The sequence below is a fragment of the Coregonus lavaretus genome, assembly GCF_964263955.1.
Source record: "Coregonus lavaretus genome assembly, chromosome: 4".
Lineage (NCBI taxonomy): Eukaryota > Metazoa > Chordata > Actinopteri > Salmoniformes > Salmonidae > Coregonus > Coregonus lavaretus.
The window spans coordinates 71,008,957-71,026,570 of record NC_139991.1 but is presented as its reverse complement, the minus strand read 5'-3'; the positions used below and the strand labels follow the sequence as shown (position 1 = coordinate 71,026,570).

The window sequence follows — 17,614 nt, the reverse complement described above, 5'->3', positions numbered from 1 at the left end:
GTCACATCTCAGTACATAGGTCTATACTACGATGCTATTCTCTCTGTGGAAGCCCTTTTGAAAGGCTTGGGCAGTTGTTTTCTTCATACAAATACATACAGTTGAAGTCGGACGTTTACATACACCTTAGCCAAATACATTTAAACTAAGTTTTTCACAATTCCTGACATTTAATCCTAGTAATAATTCCATGTCTTAGGTCAGTTAGGATCACCACTTCATTTTAAGAATGTGAAATGTGAGAATAATAGTAGAGAGAATGATTTATTTCAGCTTTTATTTCTTTCATCACATTCCCAGTGGGTCAGAAGTTTACATACACTCAATTAGTATTTGGTGTCATTGCCTTTAAATTGTTTAACTTGGGTCAAACATTTCGGGTAGCCTTCCACAAGCTTCCCACAATAAGTTGGGTGAATTTTGGCCCATTCCTCCTGACAGAGCTGGTATAACTGAGTCAGGTTTGTAGGCCTCCTTGCTCGCACACGCCTTTTCAGGTCTGCCCACACATTTTCTATAGGATTGAGGTCAGGGCATTGTGATGGCCACTCTAATACCTTGACTTTGTTGTCCTTAAGCCATTTTGCCACAACTTTGGAAGTATGCTTGGGGTCATTGTCCATTTGGAAAACCCATTTGCGACCAAGCTTTAACATCCTGACTGATGTCTTGAGATGTTGCTTCAATATATCCACATAATTTTCCTTCCTCATGATGCCATCTATTTTGTGAAGTGCACCAGTCCCTCCTGCAGCAAAGCACCCCCACAGCATGATGCTGCCACCCCCGTGCTTCACGGTTGGGATGGTGTTCTTCGGCTTGCAAGCGTTCCCCTTTTTCCTCCAAACATAACGATGGTCATTATGGCCAAACAGTTCTATTTTTGTTTCATTAGACCAGAGGACATTTCTCCAAAACGTACGATCTTTGTCCCCATGTGCAGTTGCAAACCGTAGTCTGGCTTTTTTTATGGCGGTTTTGGAGCAGTGGCTTCTTCCTTGTTGAGTGGCCTTTCAGGTTATATCGATATAGGACTCGTTTTACTGTGGATATGGATACTTTTGTACCTGTTTCCTCCAGCATCTTCACAAGGTCCTTTGCTGTTGTTCTGGGATTGATTTGCACTTTTCGCACCAAAGTACGTTCGTCTCCTTCCTGAGCGGTTATGACGGCTGCGTGGTCCCATGATGTTTATACTTGCGTACTATTGCTTGTACAGATGAACGTGGTACCTTCAGGCGTTTGAAAATTGCTCCCAAGGATGAACCAGACTTGTGGAGGTCTACAAAAAAATTCTGAGGTCTTGGCTGATTTCTTTTGATTTTCCCATGATGATAGTTTGTTAACAAGAAATGTGTGGAGTGGATGAAAAACAAGTTTCAATGACTCCAACCTAAGTGTATGTAAACTTCCGACTTCTTCAACTGTATTATAGCCAATAGAATTTGATGCCATGTACAAATAACATTATAGTATACGCCATTTAGCAGACACTTTTATTCAAAGCGACTTATAGTCATGCGTGCATACATTTTACATATGGGTGGTCCCAGGAGTCAAACCCACTATCCTGACATTGCAAGCACCATGCTCCACCAACTGAGCTACAGAGTACCACTAGTGTGTGGCTCTCTCACACACACACTCGCCATCTTCTTACTTTTGTAGTTCCAGTGGATGCTAGAGACCTGGATTTCTTGTGTGGGGATGTACTCTTCCAGAAACTTCTTCCCCTGTAGTCGGTGCCATAGGGCACTCTTTCCCGTGTTCCGGTCTCCGCGGATGATGATTTTCACTAAAAGAGACAGAGGGGAAAAGCAGGGAGACATTTTTGTGACATTATTCAAAAGACTCTCATGGAGAGAACGCAACAATAACTGAAATAATGGAAGAGCTCAAACTCTTCCTGAAGAAATTTGGTGAGTTAGGCACGATTTAGGCCTAGGTATTCAGACTGGAGTATGCTAACTGGGACCCTACCACTCCTATTGATTTGAACACACACATTCAAATTATGGGTGGCTAACTCTCCAGGTCCAAAGACTACATTCTAGGTAGGCCTCTTCATAAAATTGAGTTGATTTGTATTTTGGGTGAACTAACCCTTTCATGTGAAACAGCCTGGGTGCCAGTATGTTTCTGCTTTAGTCAGATAAGACAAAGTTGTTGAGTGCAGAAACATTCAGGTACTTAGGTTACGAAAAACATAATATTCCTTCCAAATTAACGGCTGCAGGCATCCTGCAATCCTGCTGCAGGCATGGAACATGTTGTTTTTGACATTTAAAAGACAAGGCCTAAACAAACAATACTTGCTTCGACCCCATTGAAAAATAGACCAGTAGGTAAGGCGATCAGATATCCATGATACATTTTTAATTATCTTATAATAATATGCCATTTAGCAGACGCTTTTATCCAAAGCGACTTAGTCATGTGCGCATACATTTTTACGTATACGTGGTCCCGGGGATCGAACCCACTACCCTGGCGTTACAAGCGCCATGCTCTACCAATTGAGCTACAGAGTAGTCCTACAACACTGTACTAACAGAGTTGTGTGAGCACAGAGTATGAAAAAGTCAAACTGTTTATAAAATGAGCTAACATGACATCATGTCCTATGAGGACATAGCAAGCATGTTTGAAATGGTCTGTTTGAGAGTTTGAAGTGTTTTCTTTTTCTCCAATATATGCACTGGCCACAAATACGAGTGTAGAACGAGTCTACAACATTATTTGGGTATGAGTTAACAGAATATGATAGTTAGATTTTCACTGGACATTTACTTTAAGGCAACATCCCGGGCTTCAGGTCTTCTTGATATTGAATGACTTACTGTTGTACTGTACTCCCTTGGCAAACCTTCTCTGTAGGCTCTGGTTCATTGACTGCAAACCAGCTGGAATGTTTTTGTTTCCTAGCTGGCCAGGCTCGGTGCCCACCAGCTTCTTAAGAGCCGAAAACATCTTGATGGTCCTCTTTTGGAACTCTGGTTTGATACAAGAAGATGTCCTTTAATGTGTGTGTGTGAGAAAAATAGTCAGTATCCTGCAGACACACACCGAAACATCAAGAGATTATTTTATACGTCCGTCAAATCGACAGGTAAACCAGAGTCATGATTTATGGTTTGGGATATCTTCATTTTGCTTTCCAGTTCAGTAAATCGAGGACAGTTTGGAGCACTCCTTCACAAGAAGCACCTGTTCTGTCAAGCAAGGTGATACTTTGTCAAACAGTCTTCAGTGATTGAGGCAGTTGGTTGCACTCTAACAATAATATTCATGGGAATCCATCAAGTAGATATCATCTGCAAATGAGAGACAGAAAGTTGTAATACATTTATGGATTTTTAACTTCACCCACACATTCACACAGGGAGACAAAGCAGTACCGGGTAAGCATGCCATATCAGATGGTCTTATGAACCAATGCCATGTTGTTTATAGACTACCACAGTATGAGTCATAATACCCATAAAACCTAGCGGTCAAACAGGGAAATGGTTCCAATAATTTTTCCACCATTCATTTTTCCCATAGGGGATTTTAGAAACACTTAAAATAAGGGCTGTGTTTCGTGTAGGCTACACTGGCGTGACATTTTGATAACTGTGTAAATGTCTCTAGGACAAAGGACACTTATCAATATATACGCCTGTATATACCCCACAAAAATGAAATGCTAATTAGCTATATTAAAGAACTACAAATGCCATGATCTGAATGAGACTGCCGAATCTTGGCAAAGGTAAGAATCTCTAGATTAACTAATGTTAGCTAAATGTAGTAATAAATAAATTGGCTAAATGTATTTAAATGGACAATTCTGTGAACTGTTAGCAAATGTGTCAGCTAGAGATGACTTGCAGGGATTTGTAGTTTTGCATGATGTCTCCTTTGATGCTAATTAGCATTTTCGAATCTGAGAGTAAATAGGGCAGAATATATTGATAAAAGTCACCTTGTCCAAGAGAGATTCACAAGATTATCAAAACATCACGTCAGGGTAAGCCTACATGAAACATAGCCCTTATTTTAAGTGTTTCTAAAAAAAAAATCCCCTATGGGAAAAACTTTATGCTGGAAAAACGATTTGAACCATTTCCCTGGGTTTATCGGTTTTATGACACCTCCACTGTGGGGATCTATACACGTCCTTGCCTATCCAACTAGGCTACCTGAAGTTGTCAAATAGCTAGAAGTGTTATGAATTCACTAGAGCAGAATTAACTAATCATTTTAAAACAGCTATAACAACTTTTATATTTATTCATGCATTCACTCACACGTTTCATCCATAGGCTATACAGCGTTTATCATTTATTCTGTTTCTCACACGTGTCACGTCAGAGGCTGAGCTGACAGCCAGCTTTATAACGTTGTAAACTAGCTAACGTTAACTAGTTACCTACATTTGCAATGAAACATTCCTCAAACAATCTGACGAGTGCATACTACGACAACCCAAATTACATTCGTGCATGTCCTGGATTTTATAATGGGTCTACTGCAAATCTGCCTGTGTTTACTGCTACGTGTCAAGACTGCCCACGTTCATTGGTATTCAATTCTGCCGAGGCTAACTTGCTAACTAGCAGTCACAACATAGCAATGTTACATCCTTGGCTTCGCGAACTATGCTATATAATTAATTTGTTAAATTACCTGACAGTCAGCCGCCGACCAAACCATCCCAGCCCAATGGTTTATGCAAAAAATCTGGTAATCATTCATTTCAAAGCAATAAGAGCCATTTCCCTAGCTGTCTGTTATCCTTCATCATCCCGACGGCAACTGCAGAGCATCAAGAGGAGTTGGATAAACCTTAATTTCAGGCTCCATGGCGCCCCTAGTGGAGCCAAGATGTGTACACACTACAGTACAAACAGTTGGCAGGCATGTCACGTTTGTATTGCATTATGTAACATATGGACCATATTAGGCTACATGCATGACATTTACACCACTTAATTTATCATGGGAAATAGGAAGTGATACGATTCAACATTTTCACAGGTGCGCCAGACACCAATATATTGCTTGTGAATTTGTTTTGCTGTCTGCAATAAAAATCTAACACTAAAATAATTAATCAAATCTTTCCAAAATAAAGGCATGATTTATTTGTACAAAGTACCTGGTACAGTATTACTGGTACAGTTTTAGAAAGCAGAGTGGAGTACTAAAGTTAAGTGCTACAAACAAAGTGCACAACTAGGGTGGTTAGTTCCATTTGACCGTTTCAGCACACATGTAACATCTTTACAATAGAAAATGGGAGTATTAACTTTCCATTTGCAACTAACCCTTACAGTCACAACAAAATAAACAAATTCTACAACCACATTCCACCACCTTTACCAACCCAAAAGGCACAAATGCATCCGGTTGCCCCACTTGGCCAATTCCAATTAATCTTCTGATTGTAAAAGTTGCTAGGACAGAAGTTTAGCATTTTGGAGAATAAACTATGCAAAGTCCAAATGGTTAGTTAGTGTTTTAGTTTCCCTCATGGATTCATCAAGGTTGACTGGGTCCTGGTTCCTTGTGTGCCCGCTTCACTCAAATTTGATTCCCTGAGCTAGAGGAAGATCCTTGCTGTAGTTGATAGTGCTGAAAGGGGAGAAGAACAGTTAGACAGTTTTCCTATTCTATCAAGTATCCATATTTTCCCAATGCTCAATTAAAATAGTTTATTCTTTCCAGCCCTTTATAAGGAGTCTGATAACGCAAATATACTGAAGGGAGACCCTGGTAAAACCATGGTTCATAGCGCAGTGAATTTGGGGCTTATGCATTACATTATTTACATGGCAGTGTTCCAACTGTGATAGATATAGAGGGTCTGCCATAAAGAGATGTGGAACAAACTGAAATATTCCAGTGGGGTGTGATCTGGCAGAGAGCATTTATTTTATTCACTCACCATGTGGACCTTCTCATGTACTGCTTCCAAGAGTCGCTGCCAGACTCCCGTCCCCCTCCCGTGTGTTTCTCCCCACCTGGAACACACACACACACACACACACACACGTTAGCCTAACGCACACAGGGAAGAAAAGTCTACAGACAGACGGACAGACAGCCAACGTACCGAAAGCTCCTCCAATCTCAGCTCCGCTGGTAGGAATGTTGACGTTCACGATGCCGCAGTCCGATCCTTTAGGTCTAGAGGAAGAAAGCATGTTTACAATGAATAGGCCTACCTCCATTTTCCAAGGTCTACACCACTTAGACACAGACTAGATGTTGTACTGTATACACAGCGTTGTGTGCTGTGGTCCACCTGAGGCTTTTGGGAGTATTCTTGGTGTCCATCAAGTGGATCAAACCTGTTTTCAAGCTAAGACCCAGTCCTCAGCCACAACCCAAATCCCACTAACATTCTGGAACTACTGCGTCGTATCAGAGGGACTTCACACACACCACCCAGCTCTTACCCCAGCCAGCGGAAGACTCTGCCCATGTCCTTGGTGAAGATGCTGCTGGAGAGGCCCTGCTTGACCTCGTTGTTCCAGGCAAACGCCTCCTCCTCAGTCTGAGTGGACAACAGAGATAAGAGTTAGCAGGGATTTGATTTTTCCCCCTGATTAACCAGGAACCAAAATGGGCCAGTAGCCACCTTCTCTGGTTTTCAACATTGCGCAGGGTACAGCTTACCTGGTTGAACCAGACTGAGTGCAGCATTCCATCTGGTTTAACCAGGCTCCTGAGGCAGGAGGTAATGGATGTCCTACCTGGAACTTGAGGACGTAGAGGATGGGGACAAAGGTCTCGGTGTGAACGATGGGCGCATCGTGAGCCAGTCCTGTGATGATGGTGGGCTCCACGTAGTTTCCAGGACGATCCATCACCTGGCGACCAAAACAAAACAATAAAGCCTGCAACTCTGATACTCCCACTGTTCAGGTTTTAATTGACAGCTATTCCATACATTAGCAGATACCGGCTTGTAGTCTTATTTGCACTTTCTACTGGGTTCCAAATTGATCATTTATGCTAGAGAGAAATTGTGAGAGAGATTGTGTAGTGCAAGTGCCATTTTTCAACTTAAGGCGTGTCCTCTTAAAATGGCATATTAACGTTCCTTTAGACTCCATACAGAGTATCAATAGAGACTTCTTCACACATGGTTTGTTCCTAACAGCCCACATCACACAGAGGTGCTCTAATTCCACAGTAGGACCACAGTACAGTACCTTTCCTCCACACACTACAGTGCCACCCTGTTGCTTAGCCTGTTGAATGGCTGCCAGGTACTGGTCCACAGCCTGCTTGGTGTGGAGCGGGCCGTACATAGTGCTCGCTGTAGGGGAAAAGGGGGACATTTATATTAAATCAACATGCAACATGTGATTCACACTTGTATTGCGGTCTCATGTTCAGCCATCTTAGTATTAAAGTTGTACAGAATTGGCTGATCCATTTTACAGAAGGACTTACGGTCCCAGGGGTCTCCAATGCGGACTTGTTTGTAGGCTTTGGCTACCCTCTCCACCACTACGTCATGGATGCTTCCGTGCAGCATCTAAAACAAAGTCATCGGTAACTTAAAGGAAGGAGAAACGGAGTGTAAAATAATTCAAACAGGGCCTTGGATTGTAGGTCTACAATTTTTTTGGCTGATTTCTTTTGATTTTCCCATGATGTCAAGCAAAGAGGCACTGAGTTTGAAGGTAGACCTTGAAATACATCCACAGGTACACCTCCAATTGACTCAAATGATGTCAATTATCCTATCAGAAGCTTCTAAAGCCATGACATCATTTTCTGGAATTTTCCAAGCTGTTTAAAGGCACAGTCAACTTAGTGTATGTAAACTTCTGACCCGCTGGAATTGTGATACAGTGAATTAAAAGTGAAATAATCTGTCTGTAAACAATTGTTGGAAGAATTACTTGTGTCCTGCACAAAGTAGATGTCCTAACCGACTTGCCAAAACTATAGTTTGTTAACAAGACATTTGTGGAGTGGTTGAAAAACAAGTTTTAATGACTCCAACCTAAGTGTATGTAAACTTCCGACTTCAACTGTATATGTGTGTGCCTGCTGCATTGGTCAGATATGAGCATTGTGGTCCTTTATGTTGCTGTCTACTTACCAGCCTCCTGGTGGTGGTGCAGCGTTGTCCAGCAGTTCCCACAGAAGCAAAGACGGCAGAAGGCACCACAAGGCTCAGATCAGCATCCTCAAACACTGAAGACACACATAACCGTTTATACACCATTTAATGTCTTAGGAATTGTATCTAAGTGACTGGTAACTTTATGGACAGACTAGTATTTTCATAGTCGTAATTATCATACTTTTATAGCCTCACAGCTATTTTGTGAGGCAATTCATAAATCTGTCTGCTCATGCATGTACAACTACTGAGTATCATGTCCCAGTATCATGACAATGACCAACAAGCTACAACCTAATCATAATTGGCTATCTATTTAATGTAGTGTCTTCACACCCTTACCTATGATGGCGTTGTTCCCGCCAAGCTCCAGCAAATTACGACCTGTACAAAAAAAACACTTAATGTTATAAAAAAATAAAAGAAAGCAATGCTTCCCAAATGTGGTCATGTTTGGTTGAGAGGTGAAACAAATGTGGACGATGAGGTGCCGACTCACCAAACCTCTCCTGCACCATCATGGCCACCATCTTGCCCACGTGGGTGCTGCCAGTGAATGAGACCAGGTCGACGCGCTCGTCCTTGGACATTGCTGTGCTGTGGGTTCGAAAGGAAATGACTAGTGTAAGAAATATGGTGGACACTCCCTCTTGCCCATGCCTACACCAATCCAATTATTTTTCATTTCTAGGGAGTAGTGTACCAGGAGAATGGACAGAAGTCAGTGAGTGATAAGCGTTTGACTAGGGCAGGAGACTCACCCGATGTCAGCGCCACCGCATGTCATGGAGCAGATAGCACCAGGCAGGTTGTTTTGCTCCAACACGTCGGCCACGATTCTGTTGGAACACGTGTGTACACGCACGACTGAGCACAATCTAACCCAATTCTACACGTTTCTAACCATCTGTGTGTTGATGAAAATTGGTTTGGTGGTTTAATTGAGTCATCCATTTTGGAGTATGAACAATTTACATTTAGTCTACATTTTCTCTTCAACATGACAGTAACTAAAATAAGAGAATTTGCATTAACTCTTCAACCTCCGATAAAGTACGCAAAGACACCTACTTGGTTACAGCTACACTGGTGAGAGGGGTGGTGGGAGCTCCTTTCCTAAAGAGGAAATTCAACACAAAAACATTGCAGAGCTGGAATAGGAGCTGTGTACACTGCCATAATGTGAACCTGATTCCCTTCAAACAGGTTTGAGTCCTTACAGAGAAGCCCGAGTCCCCTTGCAGAAGTTATTTGCGACATTGCCAGTTTCGTTTTGGTAGAGAGACGAAGACTGTTACAAATATCATTTCAGTGACGTAGAACAGTTAACAGCGTGACCCTGTGGGCGCTCACCAGAGGCAGACGTTGCCACAGATGAGGGCGATGGCGTTGTTCCAGCCGTAGACGGCCACAGGGAAGTTGAAGGCTGTGATGATGCCCACCAGACCCACAGGGTTCCACATCTCGATCAGCGCGTGGCCCGGTCCTAAAGAGAAATCGCTTAAACTGAAGACTTTTCTTTTCTAAATGTCTTTAACACCATCATCGCAGGATTCTCCAACATCGGTCCTGGAACACTACTGTGTGCACAGGCTTGTACTCCAGTCCTGGGCCCGTATCCACAAAGCATCTCAGAGTAGGAGTGCAGATCTAGGATTAGTTGAGCTTTTTTTAGATCATAATGAATAAGACTATATGGACAGATGCTAGAGCTGTGGCCCTGTTCTCAAGTTCGTGGTGAGCAACTGATGAGTAGGATCAGGAGTGTTAGAGCAGGAATGGAGTAAAAGCCTGCACACTGTTTTCTAAACCCCACTACCACCCTCCTGCAAATAGACAATATTTAAATGGATTGATAACTGCAGACTTACTTTCAGAGGGGAGAACTGGACCTCCGATCATGCGAGACAGTCCAACAGCGTAGTCACAGACGTCAACGTATTCCTGCACCTCACCGACTCCCTCAACATAGATCTTCCCCATCTCCAGGGACACCTACGAACAGAAAACAGTTTCCTTTTTGAGCACTGTTCGATTTTGAGTACTGCATCCCTTATTAGCATGGTTCTGTCCTCTCCCCTCAAGCACCAACGAGACAAGTTCTAGGATGTTGTGTCAATGTATATGGAGCTACTGTGAAGCTGATCATCGTAGTTATGTAACCCTTTTAATGTGTGATTGCAGCACAGACTACAGCGCTCTTACCAAACTGCCCAGGACTTTGATCTTTTTCCTCAATGCGTCGCCAATCTGACGCACAATCTCTCCTCTTTTAGGGGCCGGAATCTAGATTTAACAAGAAAATTAGATTTTTTTGTGTTGGCGTGTTCAAAGGTGAAATGAAATTAGCAATGAGGACACATTCTTGGTTAAGTCACCATACTTACATCTGCCCACACCTTCCAGGCTTCCCTCGATTTCTGCACAGTTTCTTCATATTCTGCCATGGTTGCCTGATCAAAAGAAGAAGCGGTATCCAGTAACTTCACTACGTTAACGTTTTACATTGGGGTCAGTAAGGCTCCGTCGAGACTTAAAACAAAAAAATAGTTAAAGTAACTGAATCCAGGTCTGTTGATTAATACTGGACTTTTGATCTGTAGGGAAGCATTAGGAATGTAAACCTGGTTTGGCTTGAACAATTAAGTAGCAACTGACGCCTTGAAGACAAGGCCATTCAGAAGCTTTTGGAAAATGAGCTGGTCGGACATTTTTAAACAAATAAGGTTGACGTCTAGGTGAGTAGAATTTAATAGAAAACCACCATTAGGGCCATGCACAATTTCTGTGTTAAATTGCAAAATGGTAGCAGTGGTTTACATCCCAAAATGGTGACAGTGGTTTACATCCCAAAATGGCGACAGTGGTTTACATCCCAAAATGGTGACAGTGGTTTACTCTGATAGAACTGTGAGACCTTATTGACATTACCTGGCGTACTCTGGCGATGGGCTCATTGTTGGCAGGGCAATATGACGTGATGACCTTGAAGAACAAACATCCGTTAGAAAATTACACCCCACCACATGAGCAGGAAATTGATGACTGTATACAGTTCACAGCCTTTGAATTGGATACTTCATTGTTATCTGAAGCCACAGAGAGCAGTGCACTTTTCAGCGCATTGGCAACTACTTATACTTGACATTATATAGCTTACTCTTTATAAGTTAGTCTATAAAGAATACATAAGTGTACAGTAAAATGAAAGGCTGTCGATGGGTTATACCATGATACTCCCTGACAATTGCATTGGGGGTTATTGAGGGAAAATGACTAAGATTGAAGTTAGAGTGATCAACCGAATCAAATTCAACGTCCTATTTACTATCATATCTGGCCAATAGGTGTAACTGTAGGGTAAGACATGTTCATTGTGCGCAAAAAAAAGATAAAGAAAACTGTAGGAAGAAGTTCAAACAGTTAACAGTATACATTTACAGTGACTTCATAACTACCTAATTAAGTCCTGTATGTCTGTCATGTAATAGTTTGACAGCTGTAAATCTGTCGCACGCTTTTAAAAAAAACAACCTGTAGATACCATGTGCTAGCTATGAATGCTAGCAAGCTGGACCGTGTCAAGTAGGTTCACGTATACAGTATCATGAAAGTCGACGACGTGTCTAGATAGCAAAGTAAACCCGTTACCTAGCTACTTTTCTATGCTAACCAAATACAGTGGAGACATATTCGCTGAAGTATAGCAACTGAACTTGGTTGAATTTGCTTACTTACGTTACATTGTATAACCTAGCAAATGTGTCAATGAATTAAACAAGAACGAAGACAAACCTCAAAAGTCAAAGCAACAAACTATTCGGACAAGTTTGCGTAACATTTTGATTTGCCTCAATTGTCAAACTTGGGCTATTAGCTTAACGTGGCAAGCTAAGTGGCCTAGCTAGCTTGCAGACAATGTGTTTTATAACCTTGTCTGGATTTATATTTAGAATCCAGGACCCACATAACGTGTACTAGCTAATCCCCTTGCTTATTTTACCTCTCCTTTGCCTCCCCAGTTCCCGTTGTAAACACCGTCATTATCTTCACTCAGGCCTAATTCTTTCAACCAGGCATATTTGGGCTGGTTTATCAGAAGTGTAGACATGGCTGCAGATTGTTTGTAGCTGATTGTGAGAAGTTTCTTTCGAAGGGCCCAGTGCCGTACAATGGTTAATGTGAAGCAGCGCTGCATGGTTGGATATCGGGTGCAATAAACGGCGTGCTACGCAAGTTCCACTTAGGGCCTCGTGACATTCGCCAGTGATTGGTCCACGCGCAGCACCGCCTTCAGACCGAATTGGTTAGTACTATCTGGGATCCTTGGGACGTTCCTACTCTAAATCTCTACATTTACCCTTACCCTTACCCTTACCCTTACCCTTACCCTTACCCTTACCCTTACCCTTACCCTTACCCTTCTTCTTCTTCTTCTTCTTCAATGAGGTTTAACAGCGGTTGGCATATAACCCTTACCCAGTGATGTAAAGTACTTAAGTAAAAGTATAAGGAATTTTAAATGATTAATACTTTTACTTTTAATAATGAAGTATATTTTAGCCATTACATTTACGTTTTATACTTAAGTATATTTAAATCCAAATACTTTTAGACTTTTACTCAAGTAGTATTTTACTTTCACTTTTACTCAAGTCATTTTCTATTAAGGTATATTTACTTTAATTTTACTAAAGTATGACAATTGTGTACTTTTTCCACCACTTCCCTTACTTCCCTTACCTTAACCCTTACCTTAACCATTTTACATTTCAACTTCAATTGAAATTATTTCCTAAGGCTGAGGTATTTTTATCAGTTATTCCATACCAAGGCTAGATGAGGCTGAATGGCAACAACACCACACACGACTGCAATGCAACTAATTAATCTCATTGGTACATGACTGTTCAGTCTGTTGAAACTTCAGAATTTTCAAATTCAGAAAATTCAACATTCAAAAACAGAATGCATCCCAAAAGGAAACCATATTCCCTATAACTTTTCCCTGTATAATGCTCTACTTTTGACCAGAGCCCTACATCTTGAGCTACTTTACACGTTTGTTAAATCCCTGGGATGAGAAGAAATGTGCAAGTCTGCACTTTGGGAGAAGGATAATGGATATGCAGCCAATGTTAATGGACACACGCCTTTTTGAGTCATTAGTTTAAAAAAAAAATAGTTTAAAAAAGAAAGGGCTAATAACTGACACAAGTTGTTGCAGTAGCAGTGAAGAGGATAATTTGCACAGTGCTGATATTCTCTGATTCTTAAACAAACCTTAAGCTTTAGAAAATGACACAGACAACGACTTCTGAGTATATGTAAAATATCTTTAGTTATGCAATTGCAGGTAGAAGTTAATACAGAGTCACACATGATGTGGATGGCTCCTCATAAATTCTACAAAATGTCTTAAAACAATCTCTGCTTTTTATACAATTACGCCACTCCCCCCTGGGCAGATCAGGAGCCATCTTGCTTTCTTCCTGTGGCTATGTGTATCAGGTCATAGCGCACACACAAGTGATAACGTTAGCTCTGTTACTGCCCATATCTCCACACAGCTGCGCACTTGGAAGATAGTAAAAGACAGGATGAACTGAAAAACTGTGGTCACTCTGAGGCTCTTTGTTTTAACCGTGTGACCAGGTTACTCAGAAGCAACGAGAAACAATACAGGTCTATACAGGTCTATCTGTTCCTGAAGTTTATCTCTATCCCATGTCCTTGACTACACGCCCAGACCAGCTGCAGGGAGCTAGAGGGGAGCCTCGTCATGAAAAGTACAGCATTGGAAGTTAGGAAATGTCTCTACTATTGTTAAGCATATTAATTGTTAACTATTAATATTAAACAAATCAGGCAAATACATGTATTCCCCATTAGTACGTAAGACAGTGGATCCAGAGGTGTATAGGTTAATTGTGGACTTTAAAGTCCACGGCAGATACCAGGACAATGCAGCTAAAACAGAACGGTTTGCTGTTACACGGAGGGATAAAACCTTCAAGATGAAGGGTAAGATGAATTGCATCCCTATTATCCAGGTCCTCTGTAGCTCAACTGGTAGAGCACGGCGCTTGTAACGCCAAGGTAGTGGGTTCGATCCCCGGGACCACCCATACACAAAAAAAAATAAATGTATGCACGCATGACTGTAAGTCGCTTTGGATAAAAGCGTCTGCTAAATGGCATATTATTATTATTATTATCCATGCCCAGTAATATCCATAAACATACACTACCGTTCAAAAGTTTGGGGTCACTTAGAAATGTCCTTGTTTTCGAAAGAAAGGCATTTTTTTTTGTCCATTAAAAATTACATATAATTGATCAGAAATAGAGTGTAGACATTGTTAATGTTGTAAATGGCTATTGTAGCTAGAAACGGCTGATTTTTAATGGAATATCTACATAGGCGTACAGAGGCCCATTATCAGCAACCATCAGTCCTGTGTTCCAATGGCACGTTGTGTTTGCTAATCCAAGTTTAACATTTTAAAAGTCTAATTGATTATTAGAAAACCTTTTTGCAATTATGTTAGCACAGCTGAAAACTGTTGTGCTGATTAAAGAAGCAATAAAACTGGCCTTCTTGAGACTAGTTGAGTATCTGGAGCATCAGCAATTGTCAGTCTATTCTTGTTCTGAGAAATGATGGCTATTCCATGCGAGAAATTGCAAAGAAATGGAAGATCTCGTACAACACTGTGTACTACTCCCATCACAGAACAGCGCAAACTGTCTCTAACCAGAATAGAAAGAGGAGTGGGAGGCCCCGGTGCACAACTGAGCAAGAGGACAAATACATTAGAGTGTCTAGTTTGAGAAACAGATGCCTCACAGGTCCTCAACTGGCAGCTTCATTAAATAGTACCCGCAAAACACCAGTCTCAACATCAACAGTGAAGACGTGACTCCAGGATGCTGACCTTCTAGGCAGAGTTGCAAAGAAAAAGCCATATCTCAGACTGGCCAATAAAAAGAATAGATTAAGATGGGCAAAATAACAGACACTAGACAGAGGAAGATTGGAAAAAAGTGTTATGGACAGACAAATCGAAGTTTGAGGTGTTCGGATCACAAAGAAGAACATTTGTGAGACGCAGACCAAATGAAAAGATGCTGGAGGAGTGCTTGATGCCATCTGTCAAGCATGGTGGAGGCAATGTGATGGTCTGGGGGAGCTTTGGTGGTGATAAAGTGGGAGATTTGTACAGGGTGAAAGGGATCTTGAAGAAGGAAGGCTATCACTCCATTTTTCAACGTCACGCCATACCCTGTGGACCGCGCTTGATTGGAGCCAATTTCCTCCTACAACAGGACAATGACCCAAAGCACAGCTCCAAACTATGCAAAAACTATTTAGGGAAGAAGCAGTCAGCTGGTATTCTGTCTATAATGGAGTGGCCAGCACACTCACCGGATCTCAACCCTATTGAGCTGTTGTGGGAGCAGCTTGACCGTATGGTACGTAAGAAGTGCCCATCAAGCCAATCCAACTTGTGGGAGGTGCTTCAGAAAGCATGGGGTGAAATCTCTTCAGATTACCTCAACAAATTGACAACTAGAATGCCAAAGGTCTGCAAGGCTGTAATTGCTGCAAATGGAGGATTCTTTGACGAAAGCAAAGTTTGAAGGACATAATTATTATTTCAATTAAAAATCATTATTTCTAACCGTGTCAATGACTACATTTCCTATGCATTTTGCTAGATTTCCTATTCAAACTCATTTCATGTATGTTTTCATGGAAAACAAGGACATTTCTAAGTGACCCCAAACTTTTTAACGGTAGTGTACTATGTGTGGAAATCACCCACTGGTGTTCAGTGAACCTATCAAATGTCTAATTTCAATAGATGGAGATCTTCATTAAAAGTGCACCCGGGTCAAAGACTCTCCACACTCTCCACACCTGGTCAGAACACCTGAAGATGCAAATTCTATATTTGTGGATTTCCACAGCTGTTTTTTTTTTTTTTTTACCTAAGAACCCTGGGAGTTGGTGGGAATGGACCTGGTGGAGCCACTTGTACCCAACATTGGTGACTACATCTGCATAATGGTGGATTACTTCACCAGGTGTAGTGAGGCATTCTCTGTGAAGAGGAAGTCTGCAGAAGAGGTGTCAGGGTGCAATGTCACCTGGTTTTATAAATCCAGTGCTCCAATGCGGATCCTTATGGATCAGGGGCGCAAATTCGCCAATGACGTAGGTTTCAGAATATCACATGATTACTGCATGTAGATTAAGATATGATTATGAAAATATTATTATTTGGGGAAAGCACAAGAGATATGGTGATGCAATTATGTAGATGAGTGTTATAGTTATGTTATAATAATGTTATAACTTTTATAACTGTATTTTCTCCTCTGAAAATGCACAGATAAACACGGCATTGTGTGCCAAACTTGGCATCCAAAGGAGCTTTTGCGCGCCATATAACCCTCACACTAACGGGTTGGTGGAGCTCCTGAATGGAACCGTTCAAAGGTAGGTACTAAGACTCGAAACAGTGACGAACTGCTAGATATTTTAAGTATTGAGGTGTACAATCTGGCCTTTACCATGTCTGCAAGCTCTCCAACAATTGTACTTGTATTTTCAGGACCCTCTGCAAATCTTTTGAGTCCATAATGTTTGGGCGGAGGACCAAGAAGCAGATGACAACTGGGTACTCTCTGTCCTTCCTCCACTTTGGGAAAGAGGCGAGGTACCTCACACATTTCAGGAAGTTAGTGATCTTGAACTCCTATTTCAGCTATTTCTGTTAGTGTCTAGTAAACCTTTCTGTGGCCTGTTTAGACTTTTCCTTGCTTTATAGGTGTGTGTCAGGGCCGAAGACATCCTGGCCGAAGACACTCTTTGAAAGGCTGAGGAGGCAGGAGGAGATTAATGTAATTGTTCTCAGAAATGTGGCCAAAGCCCAGGAGAGGACGAGGAAGCGAAAACTAGCAGAAGGGGACCATGTCGTTTTTTAAGGTCGGCGACAAGGTCCTGCGGAGGAAAGGAGGCAAACTGGAGAGGGACAACCTGGGCCCATACATGGTCACAAACATTGAGGGGAAGAGTGTTGACATCAGGAAGGGTAGGGATGGACAGCTCTTCCCCAAGATAAACCTGGACCACCTCCTCCCCCTCCGTCCCACCTGTTTCCTCGGGACCTCCTCCCCCTCCGGCCCTCCTGTCTCCTACTTCTGTGTATATTGTTTGAAAAGGTTATGTAACCAAAAGAGCAGAAGGTGACCTACCTAAACTCTATGCATGGGGGGAGCAGAGGGAAAGCAAAGCCAAAACTAAGTAAGTTAATGTAGTCTTTAACTTTTCTTACTAAGCTATGGATCATTTTCAACTTCATTAGGCAACCGTGGCAAATGCTGTACTTCTGTTTTTAAGCAGTTAATGGAAATGCCAGGCTGCAAAGTCCCTAGGTGGAAAGCCTTCAAGGTCCCACACCCCTATCAGCCGGA

General features: G+C 41.8%; 2 protein-coding genes across 3 annotated transcripts in view; both read right to left on the bottom strand.

Moving 5' to 3' along the window:
• The window catches only part of LOC311128096 (rab-like protein 6), a 35,517-nt gene extending 30,705 nt beyond the window's left edge, over positions 1-4,812 (bottom strand). The window contains exons 1-3 of one of the 2 annotated variants that reach the window (XM_084160068.1): positions 4,672-4,812; positions 2,841-3,314; positions 1,661-1,795 (exon numbers count right to left, since the gene is read on the bottom strand). In XM_084160068.1, the coding sequence (XP_084016194.1) occupies positions 1,661-1,795; positions 2,841-2,970 (265 nt within the window). In that variant the 5' untranslated portion in view covers positions 2,971-3,314; positions 4,672-4,812. The remainder of the gene's footprint in view (positions 1-1,660; positions 1,796-2,840; positions 3,315-4,671) is intronic. The other variant, XM_084160067.1, reaches the window with a different exon arrangement.
• Positions 4,813-5,105: 293 nt separating this feature from the next.
• On the bottom strand, positions 5,106-12,399 carry aldh7a1 (aldehyde dehydrogenase 7 family, member A1). Its single transcript, XM_084160069.1, has 18 exons — positions 12,135-12,399; positions 11,063-11,116; positions 10,519-10,584; positions 10,337-10,417; positions 10,003-10,126; positions 9,485-9,617; positions 9,203-9,247; positions 8,893-8,970; positions 8,631-8,728; positions 8,474-8,515; positions 8,108-8,202; positions 7,450-7,534; positions 7,206-7,312; positions 6,744-6,860; positions 6,447-6,544; positions 6,101-6,174; positions 5,933-6,008; positions 5,106-5,619 (listed from the first exon to the last, which is right to left on the bottom strand). The coding sequence occupies exons 1-18, from the start codon at positions 12,327-12,329 to the stop codon at positions 5,565-5,567; spliced, it is 1,623 nt and encodes a 540-aa protein (XP_084016195.1). The 5' UTR covers positions 12,330-12,399; the 3' UTR covers positions 5,106-5,564.
• Between the last annotated feature and the right edge of the window lie 5,215 nt (positions 12,400-17,614).